The following is a 26,597-nucleotide window of genomic DNA, read 5'->3' on the forward strand; positions in this document are numbered from 1 at the left end:
CAGATGGCCAAAAGTTTGTTCAAAGAGGTAGGTTTTAAGGAGCTCTCCTTAAAGGAAGAGAGAGAGGCAGCGAGGCAAAGAGGTTTAGGGAGGGAATTCCAGAGCTTAGGTCCTAGGCAGCTCAAGGCACAGCTGCCAATGGTGGAGCGATTAAAATCTGGGATGTGCAAGAGGCAAGAATTGGAGGAGTGCAGAGATCTCGAGGGGTTGTAGGGCTGGAGGAGGTTACAGAGATAGGGAGGGGCAAGGCCATGAGGGATTTGAAAACAAAGATGAGAATTTTTAAATCGAGGCATTCCTGGACCAGGAGCCAATGTAGGTCAGCGGACACAGGGGTGATGGGTGAACGGCATTTGGTATGAGTTAGGATAGGGGCAGCAGAGTTTTGAATGAGCTCAAGTTTATGGAAGATGGAAGATGGGAGGCCAGCCAGGAGAGCTTTGGAATAGTCAGGTCTAGAGGTAACAAAGGCATGGATAAGGGTTTCAACAGCGGTTGAACTGAGGCAGGGGCGGAGACGGGCGATGTTACGGAGGTGGAAGTGGAACAGATATGTGGTTGGAAGCACATCTCAGGATCAAATAGGACGTCAAGGTTGAGAGTGGTCTGGTTCAGCCTCAGTCAGTGGCCAGGGAGAGAGATGGAGTCGGTGGCTAAGGAACGGAGTTTGTGCCGGGGACCAAAGACAATGGCTTCAGTCTTCCCAATATTTAATTGGAGGAAATTTTTGCTCATCCAGCAATCAAGCAGTGTGACAAATCAGAGACAATGGAGGGGTTGAGAGAGGTGGTGGTGAGGTAGAGTTGGGTGTCATCAGCGCACATGTGGAATCTGACGTCGTGTTTTCGGATGATGTTGCCGAGGGGCAGCATGTAGATGAGAAATAGGAGGGGGCCAAGGATAGATCTTTGGGGACTCCAGAAGTAAAAGTGTGGGAGCGGGAAGAGAAGCCATTGCAGGTGATTTTCTGGCTATGACTGGATAGATAAGAAAGGAACCAGGTGAGCGCAGTCCCACCCAGCTGGACGATGGAGGAGAGGCGTTGGAGGAGGATAGTGTGGTCAACTATGTCAAAGGCTGCATACAGGTCGAGAAGGATGAGGAGGGATAGTTTACCATGGTCACAGTCACACAGGATGTAATTTGTGACTTCGATAAGGGCCGTTTCAGTACTGTAGCTGGGGCGGAAACCTGATTGGAGGGATTCAAACATGGAGTTGTGGGAAAGATGGGCATGGATTTGGGAGGCAAAAACACGTTCAAGGACTTTGAAGAGGAAAGGGAGGTTGGGGATGGAGTGATAGTTTGCAAGGACAGAGAGGTCAAGGGTGGATGTTTTGAGGAGGGGAGTGATGATGGCAGATTTGAAGGGGAGGGGGACGGTACCAGAGGATAGGGAACTGTTAACAATATCAGCTAACATGGGGGCCAGGAAGGGAAATTGGGTGATGAGCAGTTTGGTGTGAATAGGGTCGAGGGAGTAGGATGTGAGTCTCATGGTCAAGATGAGCTCAGAGAGGGCATGAGGAGGCATAGGAGAGAAACTAGAGAAAGGTGCGAGTTCAGGGCTAGGGCATGGGGGAACTTTAGGGGAGGTTTGGCTTGGTGAGCTAGGGGAAGAGAGGGAAGCGGGAGAGGCAGCTGAACAGATGGTCTCAATCTTAGTGACAAAAAAGTCCTTGAACTCCTCACACTTTTCATTGGAGGTGAAAGTGGAGAAGGCAGGGGAGAGGGGTTTAAGAAAATTGTTTGTAGTAAAGAAGGGAAGCCGGGGGTTATCTTTGCATTCTAGGATGATCCTGGAATAGTGAGCAGTTTTGGCAGAGGAGAGCAGGATCCAATAGTGCTTTATGTGATTCAGCCAGATCTGGCCAATGAATGGCTAAACCAGTTGTCCGCCATAAACATTCAAATCTGCGTCCCTTGGACTTAAGGGACCAGAGATGAGGAGCGTACCAGGGAGAACGTCCAGGCTGAGAGAGAGTAATGGTAGTGCAGAAAAGAACGATCAAACCAATATTTGGTTTAATGCATCCAAGCTATGAGGAGAGATTGAGGAGTCTGGGAGAAGAGAAACCTCAGGAGATCTTAAAGGGAACTGAGCACCAAAAATATGTTCAAGATTGCCATAAACTCTTTAACCAGGGCACTCAGGCTCAAGCTTAGAAGTGAGAGAGTTTAGATGTAACTACTTTACACAGAGGGTGGTATCTATGTGAGTCAGACTGCCTACGGAGGCAATCAGCATACTACATAGAGATGTGAAATATAATACTAGAAACAGCAACAAAGTAAAATTGTTATAGGCAAATGTCTCCAAATTGCAGATTAACTCTTGTTTCTTACTTAGGGTTCGGCTGGTATACCTGGTGCTGATGGCAGAATAGGATCGATTGGATCAGTTGTAAGTAACATTTATTGTCAATGGATGACACACTATTATGTATATAAGATAATCATCTTATGTGCAGCATTCCTAACAAATTGCAGTTTTACCAGCCTAATTTTAGCACACTTTTCAAAATTGTTCTCGAAGAAATGCAAAACTAAATATTTTTATTCTGCATTCAGCCACAAGTGAAAGTTGCTTTGTAGCTTGTGTGATAGAGCACTAGTGGAGTCTGAAGCAAAACTTAACAGTGTGTCATAACAACTGGCATGTGCCTCATTGACTGAGTGGGTATGGAATACCTTTAATTTTCTAGTACATTTTAAAAGAAGTACTGTTCTAACAGGGCATATTGCGTGATAATACATCTGGTAACAACCCATGTTTCAGGACAGTTTCAATAATGTTTATAACTATTCACTCTCAGCATGTATTACTTTTTTTGTTATTAATAAGTCTACTAAAGATGCAACAAGAAAGCCTTTGCACTGTGTACTATTTCTCCCTTCTTATTTTGAACAGGGCAACCCTGGTGCTGCTGGTCCCCCAGGCCCAGATGGCAAAATTGGTCCTCCAGGTCTAACTGGCAGCACTGGTCCAATTGGCATTCATGGGCCACCTGGTACAAAAGGTAATCCTGGCGCTCTTGGTGAAAAGGGTCCACCTGGTGAAAAAGGTCCTCGTGTACGTAAAGTATTTACTCAATTTATGAAATATAATAATTAAAACATTTTATTATCCCTACCTGATGCCACAACATTATTGTGAATAATCAAGGCTTTTTCTGAAAAGCAGCAAATAAAATGAATTCATAAAAATGAATTCACAAAATATTTACAAATGCGGGAGAAAGGTTGGGGTTGATTTTCACTTTTGGACAGCCACCCGCCCTTTTCTGCAGCGAAGAGGCCGGAGCCATTTTGAGGCCTAGGCCTTGTTTAAATAGAACCAGTGAGCTGCCTGCCCCAAATGGGCATCTAGATGCAGCTTCAGTACAATATCGGCAGCCCAGAGGCTGCCTGGTCAGGAGCACGGTAAGCCTGGTGAGGGGAGGGGGGTAGTGAAGTGATCCTGGAGGGCGGGAACCCGAGCCCAGAGGAGCAATGGGGCATCAATTGTAAGTCTGCCAACCCTATTTTGAGACCATTACCAGCCCGTAAATACCAATTTTGGCGAGTTAAGGTAGCCCCCATTAAGTTTAATAAACAGTCGTAACAAATGTAATGGATTAATTGAGTTTTGAGTGCATTAGTCAAATACAGCATCATAGACGCAATATTTTAGCTTAGGTTGGAAAACCATAAGGAATGATGGGGTTAGAGTGGAATGGGACTAATGCACCTCTCAGTTTCACCATTTTCATACATGTGCAAAGGAATGAGTGTGTGTGTGTGCGTGTGCGTGTGCGTGCGCACGCACGGGGGGGGGGGTCGGGGTTGGAGGGGGAAAGAGTGGCGGAGGTTAAGGGGATAGCATCTGGTGTACAATGGAAACAAATTGTATGACATTTCCTTCTCTGAATAGGGAGTGGAAGAAACAACATTTTCACATTTGTAGAAATATTGAAGATAATGACTGGTGTCAACACAAAGGATGTGTAGGGTATTTATCAAAAGAATTACATTTATGCTCGACAGAGGGATCAGTAATGTCTTGATTTAACAGTGCTTTGATTTTTGACTGAATCAAATCCTCCTTTTTTGAAACTTAGATTGAGTAAGAAGATTTCTTTCAGCACAGTTGTTTATCTAAATGGATTTAAAGCAAATGTATAACAGAATTTTGAATCAACCCTTTTCAATGAACTATCCATATTACTGATACATAACTCTGGTAACTTCTGTGAGTTATTATTGGTCTTAGCAGCGGCAATCTGAACAGTTTTGAGCTGGGAAATGGTGTTAACACTGGAAATTATAGGATATATAATTAACAGCAATTACAAAACAAAAAGGTGATATGCTTATTTAGGCTATGACTAAATATATTTGTAGCACAGGTCAAGCGGTCACTTTGGATGGGTTCCGAGCGCATACCATTCCAGTTTCTTTTCTTCTGCTTGACAAAATTAAATTTTATTTTGCAAGAATTTACAAATTTTTGTGTAAAATCTCAACCAGATTTGCTTCACTGTGCTGCCTGAAAATGCCTCTAAATAATTATGTTTTGCATTCTGTTGTCAATAGGGCCCTGATGGCCAACTAGGTCCAGCAGGAATTACTGGACAACCTGGTAAAGTAGGTGTAAATGGTCCGATGGGACCTCCAGGACCATTCGGCTCAAAAGGTGAACGAGTAAGTATTATCTTTATTGGTAAACCTTACATTATAATTATTCATTTCCTTGTTAATGAACCACATCTGATATTCTTAACCATAAAACTATTCCTTAAAATGTTGCATTACCAATTGTACTTTATCAATGCTATGAAGTATCCTGGGACATTTTACTATATTAAAGGTGCTAAATAAATCCAAGTTGTTGTTGATTATAGAGTTACTGGGAAAGGAATTGTTCCTCACCAGTCACATTGACATCAATGGAAAAGAAAATCAGGCTCAATGTAAAACAGGTGGCTGATTCGCTCTCACCCATTTCAGTACTACTGGTGAGGAACAATTTCACCCCCCGTGTCTAGGAATAAATGTTTGTTATTTTCAACAGAACTGTTCATTCTTTGGTTACAAACTTTAAGGCTTCTTTAGCATTTGGTGTGAAATATAGAAACTGCAACTACAGTGAAAGGAGCACAAAGGTCAAATGGCTTTTATCTCATCATCAAACAGCTTTTAAAAATCCTTATCAAACAACAGGTCAAAAAAAAGCAGATTGTACTAACTCGTATCATTTTGTTTTGCAATTGTCACAATATAATCTAATTATAATTAAAAGCTTCTTGATGGGATTAGAACTCAACACAAAGGGACCTTGTTAAATGAACATAAATTAAACCATGACTATTGCCTTTGCACAGACAAGACATTGAACATTTACTAATCCTGTAATGGGTCAGTTATCAGAATTATTTGTGCCAATACCTTAGAATGAATACATAATTGTATTTTGCATCCAACAGGGGGGCGGTGGTATGCAAGGCAGAGATGGTAATCCTGGTGAACGAGGGTCTGATGGTTCAGTTGGCCCCCGTGGCATCCAGGGTTCTCACGGTCAGTCTGGCAAAGATGTAAGTAGACTGTTTAAGGTTTACTTAAATGTACTAACTATGGATATACTTATTTATGTATTAAATATTATCCTGATTATTAATAATACAGAAATTACTCAAACAGGTTCACCACAGCATCTGTAATTTAAAACTAGTAACTTTACACTTGTTATTCAACTGGAAATGCATTGTTAAAATCACACTGTTCCCAAAAGTAATCTTCATTGCTAAGATCATTCTTAATGTTATTTCATGGGTATTTTATAATATATTATGTGAATTAATTACTTGTTTACTTTAGGGTACTCCTGGCGTCGATGGTTCACCTGGCAATCCTGGAGTTTCAGGCCCTAATGTAAGAACACATTTTAATGTATAAATTTAAAGAATTTTTAAATAATTCTCTCTTCTGATCAGTGACTGTTATTTTTGGGCAGGGTGATCGTGGTGAGCCTGGCTTGGCAGGCGATCAAGGTTCTCCTGGCCTTCCTGGTCCACCAGGTCAACATGGTCCAGCTGGCAAGCAAGGTGACAGAGGTGAACCGGTAGGTGTGACATGTGCCAGTTGCCAACCTCATTCACTGCATGGCAACTCATGGCTGGCTGAATACCTGGTATTATTGAAATGTAGCTCAACAAACTACTAACAGTTTACCGATTTGACCTTTCCATCAGGAATTGCTTATAAAGCTTTGCTTTATCACTCCAATCTGCTTTTTGAGCACAGTGTGAAGTTCTTTAACTATTTTCAAAGATTTGAAACCAGACTTTTGCAATTAATTAGTATAATGTAAAAGTCAGTGAATTCCCTCCCTAATCCTATCCATCTCTCCATCTCCCTCTCCTCCTTAAAATCCACCTCTTCAACCAAGCTTTTGGTGATCCAAACAAATCTCTCCTTCTTTGGCTTAGGGTCCATTTTATGATTACTCCTTTGTGACGTGCCTTGGGTCGCTTTCTAAGATTAAAAGTGCTATATATATATATATATTTATATATATGCAAGATGTTTTTGCTGTTGATGTTGAGCATATTTGTAATTAGATTTAGGACTTGTTTGTACATTTAATTGACTACACAATTATTTTTGTTTAATTTTGAAAATTGTGAATATTTGAACCTTTGTCTGAATTATATTGTCTTCTCTTACTATCTCTCTTTAGGGTGGACAGGGGGCAGTGGGTATTCCAGGTCCTGATGGGTCATCTGGACCTATGGTAAGTTGATGTCCACAAAATTCATGTATATGACTGAGGACTATTTTAAGAGATTCGGAGTTGCCAATGCAATCACAGGGAAACTTTATGTATGTATCCAAATGACATGGTCGTCTCTGTTCAGAAAGTTGTAGATTCAAGACCTACACCAGTATATGATCACATGCCTAAGCTGACACTCCAGCACAGTACGGAGGAAATACTGCATTGTTGCTGGGGATATTTCAACATAGTAATGTGCTGTATAAAAGCAAATATTATTATATATTTAGAAATGCCATTAAATGGGAGCTGGGTAAAATTAGTTTTGCTATTTCCAAGCCTTGTAATCAAAAAATGTTTGTACTTTTTCCAGGGTCCTCAAGGCCTTCAAGGTGAAAGAGGTACCACAGGTCAGACTGGTAGAAAGGGCCTGAAAGGTCATCAAGGATTCCCAGGTCGTCCAGGTGTACGAGGACCTCCCGTAAGCATTTTACATTTTGTGGAATCTTGAAGTAGTAGCCCAAGAAAAACTGCGTTCTCTGAACTTTGGTCCTATGCCAATTTAACAAATCCTCAAAAAAAACAGCAAGTAGTGCAGAGTGATACAAGCTGACTAATGGATATTGGTGTAGAACCCACCTAATACAGCACATATCACCAATAACCTGCTCATCAATTCTCCGTGTGGGTTCTACCAGAACCATTTGGCTCCAAACCAAATCACAGCCTTGATCCAGATATGGACGCAAGAGCTGAATGCCAGTGGATAGGTGAGACAACCTGCCCCAGACAACAAGGCAGCAGTTGACTGAGTATGGCATCAAGGAGCACTAGCAAAAATGAGGTCAATGGGGATCAAAGGGAAAACCTTCAAGTTGCAAGGGTCATACCTGATGCAAGGGAAGATGTTTGTGGTTGTCTGAGGCCAGTCATCACAGCCCCGGGACATCATTGCAGGAGAGCCTCAGGGAAATGTGCTCGGCCCAATGACCTTCCCTCCATCATAAGGTCAGGAGTGGGGCTCTTTGCTGATGATTCCACAATATTCAGCTTCATATCTCATGCCAGCTTACAACAGGACCTGGGTAACATCCAGGCTTGGGCTGAGAAGTGGCAGGTGACATTCACACCACCTAAGTGCCAGTTAATGATTATCTTGAAGAAGAAATATTCCAGTTGAAATGGCCTGGGAGTACTTACTACCCTGTTTCTACTTGATTCCCACCAACCGCCATTTTAGCCTGCACTTTTTTTTAGGCATCCAAGCGACCCACCAGAAGCAGGCAAGTGCCTCATGAATACATGCAAACAAGGGTCCTATGATGCCATTAGGACACTAATGACATTTCAATGGCCTATTGAGCAGGACGCCCACTCAGTAAAACCTGGCAAGGAAGAAGAGTCAAAAACTTTCCTTAGTAGAGCCAGGAGGATCTGCCTGAAGCCAGCCAGCTGTTTCTTTACACTCATTCCGGGTGGCCAACTGGCCAGTGACATATAAATGAGGTCCAGCCATTACAATTAGCCCAGGACCCACTCAGAGACTCCCAGGCAGGGAGGATATCAGCTCTCCCCGGCTTCCCACCAGTGTGTTAAAATCTATAACTTTATAATTTTGGTCATGTTAACTCACTGGTTAAGTATTGTACCTGATAATGTCCGCTATTTACATAACAAAAATGTTTCCCCTGGCATTCTGGTAGACCTAGTGTCACAGAGGCTTAAGCACATAATCTAGTCTGACACTTCAGTGCAGTACTGATGGAGTGCTGCATTATCAAAGATGTTGTCTTTCACATGAGATATTAAACTGAGACCCCATCTAGATGGACATAAAAGGTACCATGGCACTGTTTGAAGAAGAGTAGGGGAGTTTCCCCTGGTGTCTTAGCCAACATTATACCTAAATTAACATCACCAAAAATAGATTATCTGGTCATTTATGGAATTTGCTGCTGGTAAAACATAGTTGTATGCAATTTGGCTGGTACATTGGTCCACATAACAACAGTAACTATGCTTCAAAAGTAATTCATTGGAAGTAAATCACTTTGGGATGCACTAAGTTGCCCTATAAATCCAACTCTTTCCTTCTTCTTCCATGGTGAAAACCTGAATAGTTTCTATGGTATAGACAGTTGTAAACTAAGCTAAATTTAGTCATTCAATACAGATGTGAATTCATAATTTAGATGGAGAAGCCCATAATTCTGGGATTATTCTGTTAATGTAGCTGAACGAGAACTAAATGCTGGTGTAAAGACTGAATTATTTTTAAAAAGCTGTTTCCATCTTGGTTGGGATATGTGATCTATAATTGCATAGCAGTTATGTTATTTTTCTGAAAAAGATGACAATTGTCTTTTCCTCCAGGGTTTTAGTGGAGAACCAGGTCAACCTGGAAATCCTGGAGCTCAAGGGTTCAGGGTGAGTAAAGCAAAAAGTTGCTCTAGAAAAATTAGTAAAACTCTGGGTTTAATGTTAGTCAACTGAACTGGTGCCATGAAATTTAAAAATAGAACAGGTTGACTATTTTGTTTTATCTATGGCTTTTGCTCAAACATTTTTTTTTACAAAAAACACAAAATGACCATTCTTGATATTTCTATTGCAAGCTGAAATTATTGAACCAAATTCAAATAGGTTAAAATAGGTAAAAAAAAAAGGAATTTTAATTTAGCTCACCTGGTGGGAAACTGACCGTTCATTTTACACGCCGCCTGATTTTACTTTCCACTGACGTCAATGGAAAGTAAAATCGAGCGGGCTTCAAACAGGCGGCTGATTTGATCGTATCAGTTTGCCACTGGGTGAGTTAGGTTACAATGACCCCCTCTAGTCTCAGACAAATGTAAACATCAAGCCATATAAATACTGTGGCTACGAGAGCAGGTCAGAGGCTGGGTATTCTGTGGCGAGTGACTCACCTCCTGACTCCCCAAAGCCTTTCCACCATCTACAAGGCACAAGTCAGGAGTGTGATGGAATACTCTCCACTTGCTTGGATGAGCGCAGCTCCAACAACACTCAAGAAGCTCGACACCATCCAAGATAAAGCAGCCCGCTTGATTGGCACCCCATCCACCACCCTAAACATTCACTCCCTTCACCACCGGCGCATAGTGGCTGCAGTGTGTACCATCCACAGGATGCACTGCAGCAGCTCGCCAAGGCTTCTTCGACAGCACCTCCCAAACCCGCGACCTCTACCACCTAGAAGGACAAGAGCAGCAGGCACATGGGAACAACACCACCTGCACGTTCCCCTCCAAGTCACACACCATCCCGACTTGGAAATATATCGCTGTTCCTTCATCGTCGCTGGGTCAAAATCCTGGAACTCCCTTCCTAACAGCACTGTGGGAGAACTGTCACCACACGGACTGCAGCGGTTCAAGAAGGCGGCTCACCACCACCTTCTCGAGGGCAATTAGGGATGGGCAATAAATGCTGGCCTCGCCAGCGACGCCCACATCCCGTGAATGAATTTTAAAAAAGACAGTTACAGGTTGATATTATATATGCTGCTGGAACTGTGAAATAGATTTAAGCAACCATTTTAAATGTACTGCTATTGATTAGAAGTGCATGCGTAGTAGTAGCATAATACCATTAATTAGTTTCTATATTATATTAGTTCTTCAGGCAACTGTGAGGGGAAATTTAACCTCTAAGAACAGATGGTTGGGGGCAGGTTAAAATTGTAAAATTCACAAACCCGACACCAAATCCTTCCATCTTTAACAAGAGGTGAGTTTGGCTGCGTGTAAGTAACCAGCTCGCCGGAGGCGGGTCGATCATTATCACATGCAAAGGAGACGCATTTGAAGAGATTGCAACAGGGATTTGAATTTAAGGCCTCCAGTATGGGATTCCTGGGGCTCAGGAAACTCACCAGTGAAACGGAGGCGAGATTGAGCAGCACTTCATGGGGTTGTTTAAAGTTCTGATTGTCCACTATGAACAAAGGCTCAGTGTTTACATCTGTTTTCTCAGTTCCCTCTGGCAAATGTTTTGCAGAGAGTTCTTGTGATCATAGACATGTTTCAGAAGTTTGGAGGCTTTCAAATGGACATGATCAGGATGGGGTGGGGGGGCAGCACCATGGATGTTTTCGTTAGGACATCGGACATGGATAGGACCATCCACGGCAGCAACACATGCTGTGGTGGGATCTGCGGATGCACAAGAGAGAGGTGCACAACACAGAGCTGGTGAACAGAGTGGAGAACAGCTGAGAGGGGAACAGAGTGGAGAACAGCAGAGAGGAGAGCAACAGAGGGGCTGTGGTTGCAGAAGGCACTACCCACGTGAGAGGGTCTACAGACAGAAGCTCAACTTTCTTGACTTCTCGGAAGAGCAATGCTTCTGCAGGCTCAGATTGACAAGGCAAGTGGTCGCAGACATCTGCAGCCTCCCGCAAGAAGCTGGACCTGGTGGCCATGCATTGCTCTTCGCAGTAGAAGTCATTACTGCCCTCAATTTCTTTGCCTCTGACTCCTTCCAGGGCACTACCGGAGACATCTCCAGGGTCTCTCAGTTGGCTGCACATAAATATATAAGGCATGTAACAGATGGGTTGTTTACCAGGGCATCGACTTATGTCAAGCTCCCCTGTGACGACAATAGACTGAGCGGACAGTCAGATTTGCCTCTCTGGCTGGCTTCCCACAGGTGCAGGGTGCCATCGAATGTGCACACAGGTAGCAATCCGAGGCCCACCACATGAACCAGGAGTCTTTATCAACTGCAAGGGATTTCACTCCATCAATGTGCAGCTGGTGTGCAACCACAAGAAGAGGTTCATGCAGGAGTGCACCAGATTCCCTGGGAGCTGTCTTGATGGCTTTTATACTGCGGCAGTCCAACATTCCAGACCTCTTCCAACCAGGAGACGGACTTAAGGGCTGGCTCATAGGAGACAAGGGATACCCCCTTCAAACATGGCTCATGACACCTGTGAGGAACCCCACCAGGAGGCGCAAGAGCACTACAACGAGATCCACATGACCACCAGGTGTGTCATCAAGCAAGCCATCGGCATGTTGAAGATGTGCTTCAAGTGCCTGGATAGGTCTGGAAGCGCCCTTCAGAATTCGCTAGCGAGGGTGTCCGCAATAATCATGGTGTGCTGCAACCTGCACAGCATTGTGGTAGACGACGAAGGCGCTCATCAATCATCTTCTGATGATGAAGCCATTGAAGAGGGGGAGGAGGATTGTGAGCAATATGAAGATGGGGTACCCATCGCCAGACCAGCCACAGAATGCCCTAATAGCTCGAAGATTCAGCTAGTGACTCACACTGAAAAATATAGAAAATGAAATCCTCCAGCCTTCTCCCAACACCACCCTGTGACTTCAGCAGAAGTAGAGGTAGGCTGCTCAGATCCCTGCCGTGACTGCTGAGATGCTCTTGGCCTATGATCTCTGAGTTTTGGAGCACCTGAGGACCCCACCAAAGAATGCTCCACCTGTACCTGGGCAGGGGTAGTCTGAGCCATCAGGAGAGGAGGCAGCATGTTGGATACTGGCTTGGGGAGTGGTGGGGGGGTTGGACGGGGAACGGGTGAGAAATGTGAGCGCTTTGAGTGGAATTCCCATTTCCATATCCCCTTCTGCCATCCTTCCTCTCCTGGGCCAGCGCCACATCACTCCTAGCACTCTGCTGAGGAGCGGCTTGGTGCAGATCAGTGATGCGCTGTAAGGTCTCTGTCATCATGTTTAAGGCAGCAGACATCACCTGCATGGCCCTGGTCATGACCTGCATAGACTCATTTGAGAGCCGTGCTTGAAGCTCCACGGAGGCGGCCACTCTCTTCATGGCAGACATTCTCACAATTACCTACAAAATCAATCCACTACTATTGGAGCTGGTCTCCTCCATCCTCTCCGTTATTGTGCAGAGTGTGCGTGGCACGTCTGCCAGTACCTTACAAATTTGCTGCAGTCCCTCAATTATGCTCATTCTCAGCAGTGGCCCCCCCAGGGCTCAGCATCTATGTCCAGAGCTTGGAGAGGAGTGTGTCTTCCGACACAGACCCTCCACAGCTGCCCCCTACCACCAGTGTTCACTCATGATCACTTGTGAGTTGCGATTCACCAGGTGAAAACACAACCAGCTGTCTAACAGGACCCTGAAGTGTGAGTATCTACGCTGGTGCATGGCTGTATGTCATGTGACAGTGCATCCTCAGAAGGAATGAGGTTCTCTGAGGAATCGTCCTCAGGCATGTCCACAGACTTTTGCTCTATAGGTGAAGGCCCTGGATGACAAAAGATTCGGATATGAATTAGTCCTGGCAAAGTAACAATCTTGATAATCACCATACTGTAGCTTCTCATAGTTCAGTCATTGATGAAATAAATTCAGCATGTGTGTCACAGATATTTAATTCTGTCACTAGGCATCTGTGAGTTCCCAGTCTCTCCATCTCTGATTGACAGGGACGCAGATGTGCCACTTATCTCCATGGCCTCCTCCTCTGCATCTGTGAGCTGCACAATTTGTGGTGGGCCACCTCCAGTGCTCTCCTCTCTTGTGTTTTGAGCTCTTTTCTCCTACAAGGGGCGAAAGAACAGACCTGTGAGTGACTGAAGGTCACGTAATCACCTGATGGATGCAGTGCATTTGGTGAGGGTAACTATCAGACAGATGCATCACATTGCATAAGGACTGGGGTGAGTGGCAGAGGTGGTTGGATAAATGGGGAGGTGAAGAAGTGCATAAAAAGTGAAGGATGGATGCTGCTGAAACTTAAGTGGGTGTATGGAGTTATGTGACGGAGTACGCTTGGCAAGACAGAGTGAGGGGAGATGTTGTACACCACAGGATGTAGGTGAATCTACAACTGTACTCACTTTTCCTGACCTGGTTAGGTCATTAAACTGCTTCCTGCACTGCATCCAAGACCAGGGCACCATGCTCCTGTTGTTCACCTCCTCAGCCACCTCCAACTACTCCTTCTTGGTGAGAGCAGCAAGTTTCTTCCTCCCATTGCTGGGGAAAATTATCTCCCTCCTGCTCCCGACTGCATCTAACAGTAAGTCAAAGGAAGAATCATTAAATCTGGACGCTGGCCTTGCTTGTCCTGAATCCAACTTCACTAACTCCCTCCGTCTCCTTCCAAAACCTCTTAGTTCCTTCAAATTCCATTTTTGCATTGGTCCTTTAAATAGTTGATTTGAGATCCCATTATGCAGGTGGGCATCATGCCTGCTGTGGCAACTTGGAGACTTGAAACCCGGAAGGAAAAATTGAACTAAGCAATCTAGTTTCAAATTGGACATTCCGACCCGCTAAATTTTCTTCCGGGTTTTGCACAAGCAATCCCCCTCCCCCACCCCAGCTCGGAACCCACCTTTGCGTTAATATCGGGGCCCTGAAGGTGTTATAAAATATTTAATAAATTAGAGCACGTATGGATGCCCAAAAATCTAGAAGCCTAAGCTAATTTTAATTTGGTTAATTCAGTTGATAAAGTTATGTTAAGACTTGAACTTCTTATAAAACTATGACAATATATTATAAATATACAAACACAGGCATAGCTGAATGGGAAAAATATTTACACACATTTGCTCTTCTCTTATTAACTTCAATAGAAATTTTAGCAGTTTAGTTCTATGTTGAGTATACTTCAGTCAGTTCTAACTATATGAAGCTTGGCTACTTCATTATCCCTGGACTGATTTTATTGGTTTTCCTTTTGTAAAATGGATTCTGCCATGCTATGTAAAATACATACAAATTGTGCTTAAAATATATTGGTGATCATATCAGTTAATATAAGTCTGCCTACGTGCAAACCTTGTTTTAACTATTTATTTACTAGAATGCACAGGTGCTTGTAGGTGTAATAATTGACACAATTCACCACTGAATTAACTGCTTGCGTTATCGTCTCTTTTCCTTTTTCCCTCCAAAGGGCTCTCAAGGTCTACCTGGTCGTTCTGGTAAAGATGGTACTAATGGTAACATTGGTCCTGTTGGTCTTCCCGGCCCACGTGGTTCACGTGGAGAATCTGGCCCCGTTGTAAGTAAACAATTCACCAAACTCCTATCTGTGCCGGATTGATAGTATAAACCAAATATATTCAATTACAACCCAGAGGGATATGTTTTAAACTTCCCAGGGTGAAGACGGTGAACAAGGTATCCCTGGCCGTCCTGGTCCTCCTGGTCCCTGTTGTTCAGATCCATTTGGAGCGATAGGAGTGATATATCCAGGTCATCAATACTACCAAGATCAGACCAGTGATTCTGCAAAGGAACAGAGGGCGGAGATAACGGCTACTCTAAAATCCATTAGCAGACAGGTCACAATCATTCTGCGGCCAGACGGATCTCAGAAGAATCCAGCCCAAAGTTGTCATGACCTAAGATTAAACTACCCAGAACTCAAGAGTGGTAAGAAAGCTGCACATTCTATTTACGTCTTTTTTTAATTCGTTCATGGGATGTGGGCGTTGCTGGCGAGGCCGGCATTTATTGCCCATCCCTAATTGCCCTTGAGAAGGTGGTGGTGAGCCTCCTTCTTGAACCACTGCATCCCGTGTGTTGACGGTTCTCCCACAGTGCAGTTAGGAAAGGAGTTCCAGGATTTTGACCCAGCGACGATGAAGGAACGGCGATATATTTCCAAGTCGGGATGGTGTGTGACCTGGAGGGGAACGTGCAGGTGGTGTTGTTCCCATGTGCCTGCTGCCCTTGTCCTTCTAGGTGGTAGAGGTCGCGGGTTTGGGAGGAGCTGTCGAAGAAGCCTTGGCAAGTTGCTGCAGTGCATCCTGTGGATGGTACACACTGCAGCCACTGTACGCCTGTGGTTTGAATCTATTGTAACTGGTGAATGTAGATTAAATTAACAAACATTTACAAAGGGTTACAAAGGATGTTGCCCACTTAACAATAGTCACTGCATTTCAAAGTATTTTACACTGCTACAGTAAGGTAATTGATCCCAGGGGTAAACCATTACCATATGTCGATTGAGGACTGGGGCTTTTTCTGGAGCCGCAGCCAGCTCTCAGTTCTGCTGAGGCCTTTAAAGGGCTGAATTCCTGGGGTAGTGTAGGGATTCCTCCAACATGCCCTTCGACATTAGGGGGTGGGCAGAAGAATTGCCTGTGGGGTCCCTCCCCTACTGGAAAATGGCTAGAGCTAAGGCGCAGCCTTATTTACATCTTGAACTCAGTGATTGCTTTCAATACTAGCATATTATATATGGTACAATTAGAAAGTTAGTGTTCCCTGTGCTTCTTCAAGATTATGTTAAATATATTTTCACTACAACAAATTTTGTAATCTATGAGAATGTTTATACTGCTAATAAATTCAGAACTCAGTCATTTTTTTCAGTTATTGATTTAAAAATTCAAATCTGGATCCAAATTTGAAGTTAAAAGTGCCTGGACACAAGTCCATTAGGAAACACTGAAGTATTACCCTGAGAGCACCAAGAGATGCATCTGCATTGAACTTACTGGATATTAAGAGAGCGTGAACCCATTAGACCACCAGGAACACATGCAACTCTTTCCTTAAAAATGAAATTGGATGTGTACCTCTGTAAAGTTCAAGAGAAGTGGGTCACACTGAGCCCCTGTTAGACCACCAGGCAACTCAGACTGAGTAAAGTAGCAAAGCAGTAAAGCACATCAGACCAACTAGATCAGCAGAGAATGTGAAAATACCATTCACCAAGGAATTTGAATCCACCAGGACATTAGCGAATTCAGTTTTAATAGACCCAGTGAACCAACAAGGAATCAGATTCCATATAGTGAATGGAGCATTAGTGAAATTAGGCATGAGAAAAACGTTCGGATAGATCTTCATTTTATGCGTAGTGTAAAAAGGGTGATAGTCAGCAGCCAATTTTACATCTCTCCCCATTTTTATTTCCATTGACTTCCTGGCTGGCAGGATAGCATAGTTGAGTCTGGAGGTGACAAAGGCATGGATGAGGTTTCAGGAACAGCTGGGCTGAGCCAGAAGCAAAGATATTCGATGTTATGGAAGTGGAAGTAAGTGATCCTTGTGATGGACAGGATATGGGGACAGAAGCTCAGCTCACGGTCAAATAAAATGCTGCGGTCACAAACACCTAATGTACCTTCATTCATAATTTATAGATTGCTATAAAATTCTGCTTTGCCTTCACAGGAGAGTACTGGATTGATCCCAACCAAGACTGCAAGATAGATGCCATCAAGGTGTACTGCAACATGGAGAATGGTGAGACCTGCATACATCCCAACCATGGCAGTACCCTACGCAGGAACTGGTGGACGAGGAACAACAATAATGAAAAGAAGCATGTTTGGTTTGGAGAGTCAATGGATGGTGGCTTCCAAGTGAGCTACAGCATAATGAAACATATTGCATATATTAAAGGATTTGGATAATAACTAAAATGAGTATATTACTTTATTATAAGATAATAACTACATTAAGTGGATATATCTATTTAAATAATTTTAATAAATTTTACAGATTGTAGTCACTTCTAATAATTTGAAATTTGACCTAATATCTTTTTAGGGCAGAACTGTAAATACGTGTGTGATTTTTTTATATACTGCACAGAGTAGTGTAAGGTAGTACATATACCATGGGCCAGAAATCGCTCCCAAAATAACGGAGGAGCTCAACAGCCCTTTCAGTTTTTAGCGGCGAATTGAAAGAGCAAGTTCCCGCGTTTGCACAAGCACAGTAAAATGCGGAAATCGTGAACTTGCTCCTAGTGGTTCGCCGATGACATAACAGCTTCGAATTAAAGGGACATCGCACACTGCAATCAGAGAAATCATTGAAAAATCGCAAACTTGCTTATCTGCCCAGCTGGAAAATAACTAGTTACACCACCAAACGGGTACACTTAAAAATACCAGATTTAAACTAAGTTTTAAAAGCATGGTGAGTCTTAATAACTGCCAAACAACTAAAAATTAACTTTTAAAAATGTGGAGTCTTATATTAATAGTTTTGGTCATTAAAAATTAAAAATTAAAAAAATATTTTTATTTTTCCCTTCTGTCTCTTTAATTTAATTCAATTATTCCTTTGGCTTTTTATAAAAACAATTAAAATTTTTATTTACAATGACATCCAGAATATTAACTTTAAATGAATGAAGTCTGCTTGCCTGCTTGAGCAATGCAGCCTGAATCTGTGGGTGTGACTTCTCTTCCTGACAGATTTTGTGGGCGTGTCTTCTCCTCTCACAGACGTTTCTAGCCGCGCGGCAACTCACGCTGTTCAGAGGCTGGGTTGACAGCGCATATTTTGTTTAAAGTTCGAATTCAAGCAATTGGACGCCACTGAACCCACAGTAAGTATTTTCGTTAATTAAATTCGCAGGAGCTGCGGTGAGCATTGCCTCGCCGCTCTGAGTGATTTCTGGCCCAATATATTGAGAAAAGTATGTCCCCCAATAGCCTCTGCCTTCTTTTAGAAATGAAGAACAATGCTTAAATATTTACCTCTTCAAGAGTGTTGCATAGATGTGGTGATATTTGAATCTTCATTTATCTGTGGAACTGTAATCTCCCCATGTTTGCAAACTGGAAACAAAAATCTTATCTTCCGCTACAGTTTAGCTATGGTAACCAGAGTCTGTCGCAAGATATGGAAATCCAAATGGGATTCCTTCACGTACTTTCCACTCAAGCGTCCCAGAATATCACCTACCACTGTAAGAACAGCATTGCCTACCTGGATGCTGACACTGGAGATGCAAGGAAAGCTTTAAAGCTGATGAGTTGGACGGATGTTGAGCTTAAGGCTGAAGGAAACAGCAAATTCACATACAGCGTCCTTCAAGATGGCTGCACTGTAAGTAGCAAAATATATTAATCTGACTTAATATTAAATGACTGCCTTATTAAGATTAACATAAAGGTAGACATGGTCTTTGCTGTTGGTTTTTGTCTTCCAGTAGAAGCATACCTTCGCTCAAATTATGCAAACATACAAGGTTTGATTCGGTCTAGTCCTGGATTCATGAAACTGATAAATATTCAACAATTTAATTAATTCCCTACCCCAACCTTTCACTACTCCTCTGCCTTCCTACTCTCCTGCTACCATTCCAAGCTTGGATCCCCCTTGAAAAGGTCCACAGCTATCATCTGTGCACTTTGAAACTCTCAAACTCTTCCTCCCCTTCTCCTTGCCTACTAAGCCAAACCTCCCTCGAAGCTCCCTCCCTGTTGTAGCCCTGAATCCGCATCCTTCTCCAGTTTCTATCCCATCTTCCCTCATCTTGTGTCTGAGCTCATCTTGCTCCTTGCTTTCTTGACCCCATTCGCACTAAGCTGCTGACCATCCAACTCCCCTTCCTGGCCCTCATGCTAGCTGACATTGTAAATGGTTTCTTCTCCCCTAGTATTGTCTCCCTCCCTTTCAAAACTGCTGTCACCACCCGCTCTTAAAAAAACCCACTCTCATCCTCCCTGGCTTTTCAAACTACCACCCCATCTTCAACTTCCTGATCCTCTACAAAATCCTTAAACACTTTGCCTCCCAAATCCATGCCCATCTTTTCTGCAACTCCATGTTTAAACCTCTCCAATCAGGTTTCTGCGCCTGCCACAGAAACAAGTCGGCCCTAACCAAGTCACAAATGACATTATCTGTGACCATCGTGCATTACCCCTTCTCATACTCCTCCACCTCTCTGCAGTCTTTGACATGGTCGACCACACCATCCTCCTCCAATGCCTCTCCTCCATTGTCCAGCTGAGTGGGACTCCCCTTGATTGGTTCAGCTCTTACCTATGGGATCGTAGCAAGAGTATCTCCAGCAATGGCTTCTCTTCCCGCGCCCACAGCGTTAACTCTGGAGGTCCCCAAGGATTTATCCTTAGCCCCCTGCTTATCTGACATCCAGTCTTGGATGAGCCACAATTTCCTCCAGTTAAATATTGGGAAGACTGAAGCAGTCACCTTCACCCCCACCCCCCACCATATTCATTGTACCCTTGTTTTCAATTCCATCCCCCTCTATAGCCACTGTCTCAGGCTAAACTATTCACAACCTCGGCATCCTATTCAACCTAGAACTGAGCTTCCGACCTCATATACTGTCCATCACAATGACCGTCTACTTCCACTTCCTCTGCTTCTGCCAAAGCCCAGCTGCTGCTGAAACCCTCGTCTATGCCTTTGCCACTTCCAGATCCACCTATTCCAATGCTCTCCTGGCCGGCTTGTCATCCTCCACCACCCCCCTACAAATTTCAGCTCATCTAAAACTCTGCTGCCCGTATCCTATTCCGCAGCAAGATCCATTTACCCCTAACCCCTGTCGTCGCTGACATACATCAGCTCCTGATTCTTAATATCTCAAATTTAAAATTCTTATCCTCATGTTTAAATCCATTTGTGGCCTCTCCTCTCCTATCTCGGACAACTCCAGTCCTACAGCCTCCCTGAACTCTCTTTTCCACCAATTCTGACCTCTTGTGCATGCCCCCCTTCCTTCATTCCACCATTGGTGACCATGCCTTCAGTCACTTAAGCATCACACTCTGGAATGCCCTCCCTAAACCCCTAATTTTTTCCACCTCTCTCTCCTCCTTTAAGACCCTCCTTGACTAAGCTTTTTGTCACCCTCCTTTATGTGTCAGAGTGTATAAATTAGAAGGTTATCTGTTGAAGCACAGAGCTGAAGCACAGATCATCGCAAACAGAATGGATTGTGAACCGAGTGGGAACTTGAGAATTTGGTAAGAGTGGGAATTAGGTGTAGAGGGGGAAGGAAGAGCTAATTTTTTTTTTAAAAGCAAAAAGAACCCAAAACAGACTAAAAAGTAGTTATCTATAAATAAATATAGACTAAGTTATAATAGAGCAGGTTGTGAGTCTGGACTGCAGTATGTGGGAGTTTGTGGATGGCAAGAATGTCCCGAGTGAACACATCTGCAGTAGATGCATCGACGAACACAAGTCAGAGTCATTGAGATGGAGTGCGAGCTGCAGACACTCCGACACATAAGGGAGGAGGAGAAATATCTGGACAGTTTGATCCAGACCTCGGTCACATTTCGTAGAGAGGTACAAGATCAGAACGGGGCTGCTATGACCGATAGCGTACAAAGTAAGGGGATCCCAGGTGAGATAGAGAACGAGGATCCACAGAAACTGATCCTATCCAACAGATACAATGTACTTGCTACCTTTCGAGGAGAGGATAAGGATAAAGACTGTCAGAAGGACAGCCAGAATGCTGACCATGGCACCCTGGAGCAGGAGGCTGTCCAAATGGAGGAGGAGAAGGAGAAGTGTGATGTGGTAGTTGTAGGGGAATCAATAATTAGGGGGACAGATAGCATCCTCTGTAAGCAGGATCGAGAGTCCCACATGGTATATTGCCTACCTGGTGCTAGGTTGAGGGACATCTCAAACCGGCTTGAAAGGATATTGGAGAGGTGGGGGGGAGGATCCAGTCGTTGTGGTCCATGTTGGGACCAACAACATAGGAAAGAGTAGGCAAGAGGTCCAGTTCAGAGAGTACCAGGAGCTAATTTTAAAAAAAAGACCTCAAGGGTTATAATCTCTGGATTATTACCCGAGCCACTTGCAAATTGGTGTAGAGATAAGCAGATTAGGGAGGTGACCACGTGGCTGAAGCTGAAGGAGTGGTGTGGGAAAGCAGGGTTCTATTTCATGGGACACTGGCACCAATACTGGGACAGGAAGGAACTGTACCATTGGGACAGGCTCCACCTGAACCGGGCTGGGATCTGGGTCCTAACGGAAAGGGCGGTCACAAGGACTTTAAACTAGTAAATGGTGTGGGGAGGTGGGAGAGAGCTTCGGTAGAAAAGGTAGTATAAATGATAATTCTAAAACAAATAAAAAGGAAGAGAGTAGAGTAATAGTCAGAAATTATGCTTTAGGCACTACAGATAAAGGGAAAACTAAAAGATGTAAAGTAATTAAATCAGAAGAGGGAAATAAGAAATGTGTGAGAAAAACATCAGAGCAGGTGGTCAGGTTAGAGGGTGCGACATGGTAGCCATTACTGAGAAATGGCTGCAAGACGGTCAGGAATTTACCAGGTTATAAGGTCTATATGATGGATAGGGAAACTGGTAGAGGGGCAGGAGCAGCTTTAGTGATTAGGGATGAAATTACTTCAATGATAAGAGAGAATATAACAAGAGGTTATCAGGCAATGGAGACTTTATGGGTAGAATTAAGAAATAGAAAAGGATTTAAGACTGTAGTGGGAGTTGTGTATAGGCCCCCTGATAGCAGCTGTGAAGTGGCAGAATATATAAATGCAGAGATTAGACAAGCACGTAGCAAAGGCAGAGTGGGGGATTTTAACTTTCATACAGATTGGGATAAGCAGACGAGCTCATATCAGAAAGGTTACGAATTTCTCGAGTATGTTCAGTACAGCTTTCTTCAACGATGTGCCCTAGAACCAACATGGAGGCAGGCCTTATTAGGTTTAATAATGAGTAATGAGCCAGATTTAGTTAACAGCCTAATGGTGCGTGAACATTTATCTAATCGCGATCATAATATGATCAAGTTCAATGTTGTTTGAAAGGGAGAAACCCATATCAGCTATTAAGATTCTAAATTTAGGTAAGGCCGACTTCAGTGGGATGAGACAGAGACTGTCCACAATAAACTGGGCAAATCTGTTAATGGGTAAAATGACAGAAGTGGGAGGTGTTCAAAAAAGAATTTAACGTGATACAGAACCAGTTTATACTCCTAAGGGGCAAGAGCTCCACTTGCCAAAAAAAAAGCCATGGACGACAAAAGAGGTAATGGGACAATATAAAACTAAAAGAGAAAGCATACAAAAATGCAAAGAATAGCACAGATCCTGGTGACTGGGAGAGGTGCAAAGAACAGCAAAAGGTGACAAAACAGATAGAAAGAGCTACAAAAAGGGAATATGAAAAGAAACTTGCAAGGGATATCAAAATCGACACAAAAAATTGTTACAATTATATTAGGAGAAAAGAGGGTGGTCAAGAGCAATGTGGGCGCCTTAAAAACTGATAATGGTGATATTGTAAATGAAAATAAGGAAATGGCAGATGTTAAATAATTACTTTGCATCAGTATTTACAGTAGAGGAAGAGGATAGCATGCTGGATATCCCAAGGAAACTAATTTTGAATCAGGGACGGGGACTCACTATAATTAACATAAGCAAATTAATATTAATGAAGAAAATAATGGCACTAAAGAGAGACAAGTCCCCAGGGCCAGATGGTTTCCATCCCAGGATTTTAAAGGAAGTAGGTGGGAACATTGCAGAAGCCCTAAATATAATCTTCCAAAATTCTCTCGATTCAGAAACCGTTCCTTTAGATGGAAAAATTGCACGTCACTCCACTATTTAAGAAAGGTGAGAGAGGGAAGCCAGGGAATTATAAATCAGTTAGCCTAACATCTGTTGTCGGGAAATTACTAGAGTTCTATAATTAAGGATAAAGTGACTGAACACCTTAAAAATTTTCAGCTGATCAGGGAGAGCCAGCATGGATTTGTAAAGGATGGGTCATGCCTGACGAAACTGATTGAATTTTTTGAAGAGGTGACTAAAGTAGTGGACAGGGGAATGTCTATGCATGTTGTTATATGGACTTCTAGAAGGCATACAATAAAGTCCCTCATAAGAGACTGTTAGCTCAAGTTGGTGCTTATGGAATTGAGGGCAAATTATTGACCTGGTTAGGAAATTCGCTGAGCAGCAGGAGACAGAGAGTAGGGATAATGAGCAGGTACTCAAATTGGCAGGATGTGACTAGTGGTGTCCCACAGGGATCTGTGTTGGGGCCTCAACTATTCACTGTATTTATTAACGACTTAGATAACGGGATTGAGACCCACATATTCAAGTTTGCCGATGACACAAAGATAGGCAGCATTGTAAGCAGTGTAGATGGAAGCATAAAATTACAGAAATAAATTATTAGATTAAGTGAATGGGCAAAACTGTAGCAAATGGATTTCAATGTAGGCAAGTGTGAGGTAATCTACTTTGGACCGAAAAAAGATAGATCAGAGTACTTTCTAAATGGTGAAAAGCTCAAAACAGTGGAGGTCCAAAAGAGACTTAAGGGTCCATGTACATGGATCATTAAAATGTCATAGACAGATACAGAAAATAATCAAAAAGGCTAATGGAATGCTGGCCTGTATATCTAGAGGACAGAATACAAGGGGGTAGAAGTTATGCTACAGCTATACAAAGCCCTGGTTAGACCACACCTGGAATACTGTGTTCAGTTCTGGGACCGCACCTTAGGAAGGATATAATGGCCTTGGAGGGAGTGCAGCGTAGATTTACCAGAATGATACCTGGACTCCAAGGGTTAAATTACGAGGAGAGATTACACAAACTAGGATTGTATTCCCTGGAATTTAGAAGATTAAGGGCCCATTTGATTGAAGCTTTCAAGATATTAAGGGGAACTGATAGGGCAGATAGAGAGAAACTATTTCCACTAGTTGGGGAGTCTAGGACTCAGGGACATAGCCTAAAAATTAGAGCCAGGACTTTCAGGAGTGAAGTTAGGAAACACTTCTACATGCAAACGGTGATAGAAGTTTGGAATTCTTTTCCGCAAACAGCAGTTGATGCTAGCTCAGTTGTTAATTTTAAATCTGAAATTGATAGATTTTTGTTAACCAAAGTTATTAAAGGAGATAAGGCTAAGGTGGGTACATGGAGTTAGATCACAGATCAACCATGATCTGATTGAATGGTGGAATAAGCGCGAGAGGCTAACTGGCCTACTCTTGTTCCCATGTTCCCTCCTAATACTTCCTTTTTTGGCTCGGCATCCATTTTTTTCTGATTACGCCTCTGTGAAAGGTCTTGGGACATTTTTCTACATTCAAGGCGCTACCTAGATGCAAATTGTTGTCCTTGTCCTTTTGGCGGTGGTGGCAGTGGTAGTTCAAGCCATCCATACAGACCTAGCCCAGATATGAAACTAATTTGGTTTTACACATTAACTAAGAAAACAAGAGTTGCCTAAAGTATACATTATGAAGAGAACAATCACTTTTGCACTACGACTAATATATTGTTTACAAGTTAACATTTTAATCTTGTATCTGTTTAGTTATCATTGTTATAACTCACTATGCACTCGATAACCATAAAAATAATAACAATTTCACATTTACTGAACGCATCTTCATTTCTGTTTTCTCACAGAAACACACTGGAGAGTGGGGCAAGACTATCTTTGAATACAAGACAAAAAAGGCTATTCGTCTGCCTATAGTGGATATTGCACCAATCGATATTGGCGCTAAAGACCAGGAATTTGGTGTTGACATTGGCCCTGTCTGTTTCTCTTAATGTTAAAGATCATTTGAAGTCATATCTAGGACTATAAAATGAACAACAAACTGATTCATCTCTATCCTGCACTTCCCATATGCTTATATTTTAGACTTCCCATCCAGCTTGGACCAACTTCCAATCATTATTTATAATTGCTCCAGAAATTGTAGAAAACATTATTATAACAAAAACATTTTGATACATAGCCTTCCAAGTGATGTCTCTCTTCATGGTGCTTAACAAAATTCTAATCTGGGAAAAATTTTACATTGCACTTTAAACTCCATTATCAAACTTGACCTCTTCTTACATAATGTAGAATTTGGCCATTTTGCTCTGCTCCATTGTGTGCAGAAATTGGGATGAGTTTGATTTCACACAGAAATATGCACTCCTTATGTAAAATGTCTATAGACTCAATTAAATTGTACTCAGTACATACTGAGAAACAAAGTAAATTTCATGATACTTCAGCTGAGCATGTAGATATAAACAGAAAAAGGCTAATCTTAATATCCTGAAATATATAGTAAATTTAGCCTATTATGTACCTGGTACTTAGTTTATTGCGTAATTTCTTTAAAAAGAAATGGTCCTGTTTGAAAGGAGAATACACACCCCTAAACTTTAGTTTCTTAAGCCTTTTTTGATACGTGAACATGGAAATGTCATGGCAAAAAAACACTTGTCCCAGAAGTATTTTATTTTGTTGCTTATGTGATGGCATTGTGTCACGCTAGTTATGACTGTTATATTTGCAAAATAGCTCTTAAAATATGCACCTTTAAAGCTGGTCATTAAGATTTAAAGGGAATATCCATGATAACAATGTGTTCCTACATGTTACTGTAATGGCATTTCATCAGTCTCCAGCCACATATCCCTTATTTAAATGTGTTCATTTGCTGGTCGGTGTCATGATATTCTTTTCAATTTGCCAGATTGAGGTTGGCATTTTTTTTAAGGAGATTTCCAAAATTAGGCATATGAATCAATAAAATTGAAGGCTTGATTGTCTTACACCAATTTGCAGTATGAGGAGTAATTCTTACTCGATAATGAAATTTGTCTTCTGTGCTCATCTGTTTTAGCAGAAATAAAGCTTACTGAAATGCAACATTGATTCCACATTTTAAATCCAATGTCATAATTATCTAATAATCATACTGCGCCCACCTTTCTTAAAATGAACACTATACTTTTGAATTAAAGGTATAGGGGGAAAAATTGGATAGAGGCCATTTTTGGGCCTGGGTAGTGTGATGCGCTATTACTCCGCGCCCAGTGACCCCTGCGCAGGCAAAACGCAAGTTTTGGCCGGCCCGAGGTCTCACCTGCAATCAGCGTTCCATTCCGGGCCTTGCACATGGAATCAATGCAATTTGCACTTTCCACCACCAGGGGGAGCTCAATCTCTTAAAGGGAGGATGTTTCTTAGAAACCTCTTAAAGGTAGCTGGTACCTGTTATTTGCTGAAAATAACAGTCTACTGTCTTCACGGAGTCTGAA

General features: G+C 42.7%; 1 protein-coding gene across 1 annotated transcript in view; it reads left to right on the top strand.

Moving 5' to 3' along the window:
• Positions 1-26,196, top strand: part of LOC137323783 (collagen alpha-1(III) chain-like) — a 79,281-nt gene extending 53,085 nt beyond the window's left edge. The window contains exons 38-51 of the mRNA XM_067987706.1: positions 2,351-2,404; positions 2,912-3,073; positions 4,576-4,683; positions 5,466-5,573; positions 5,857-5,910; positions 5,993-6,100; positions 6,719-6,772; positions 7,128-7,235; positions 9,128-9,181; positions 14,682-14,789; positions 14,890-15,163; positions 16,919-17,109; positions 18,350-18,589; positions 24,957-26,196. Coding sequence (XP_067843807.1) covers positions 2,351-2,404; positions 2,912-3,073; positions 4,576-4,683; positions 5,466-5,573; positions 5,857-5,910; positions 5,993-6,100; positions 6,719-6,772; positions 7,128-7,235; positions 9,128-9,181; positions 14,682-14,789; positions 14,890-15,163; positions 16,919-17,109; positions 18,350-18,589; positions 24,957-25,103 — 1,770 coding nt within the window. The 3' untranslated portion in view covers positions 25,104-26,196. The remainder of the gene's footprint in view (positions 1-2,350; positions 2,405-2,911; positions 3,074-4,575; positions 4,684-5,465; positions 5,574-5,856; positions 5,911-5,992; positions 6,101-6,718; positions 6,773-7,127; positions 7,236-9,127; positions 9,182-14,681; positions 14,790-14,889; positions 15,164-16,918; positions 17,110-18,349; positions 18,590-24,956) is intronic.
• Positions 26,197-26,597: the final 401 nt, after the last annotated feature.

Source organism: Heptranchias perlo, chromosome 7, assembly GCF_035084215.1.
Source record: "Heptranchias perlo isolate sHepPer1 chromosome 7, sHepPer1.hap1, whole genome shotgun sequence".
Lineage (NCBI taxonomy): Eukaryota > Metazoa > Chordata > Chondrichthyes > Hexanchiformes > Hexanchidae > Heptranchias > Heptranchias perlo.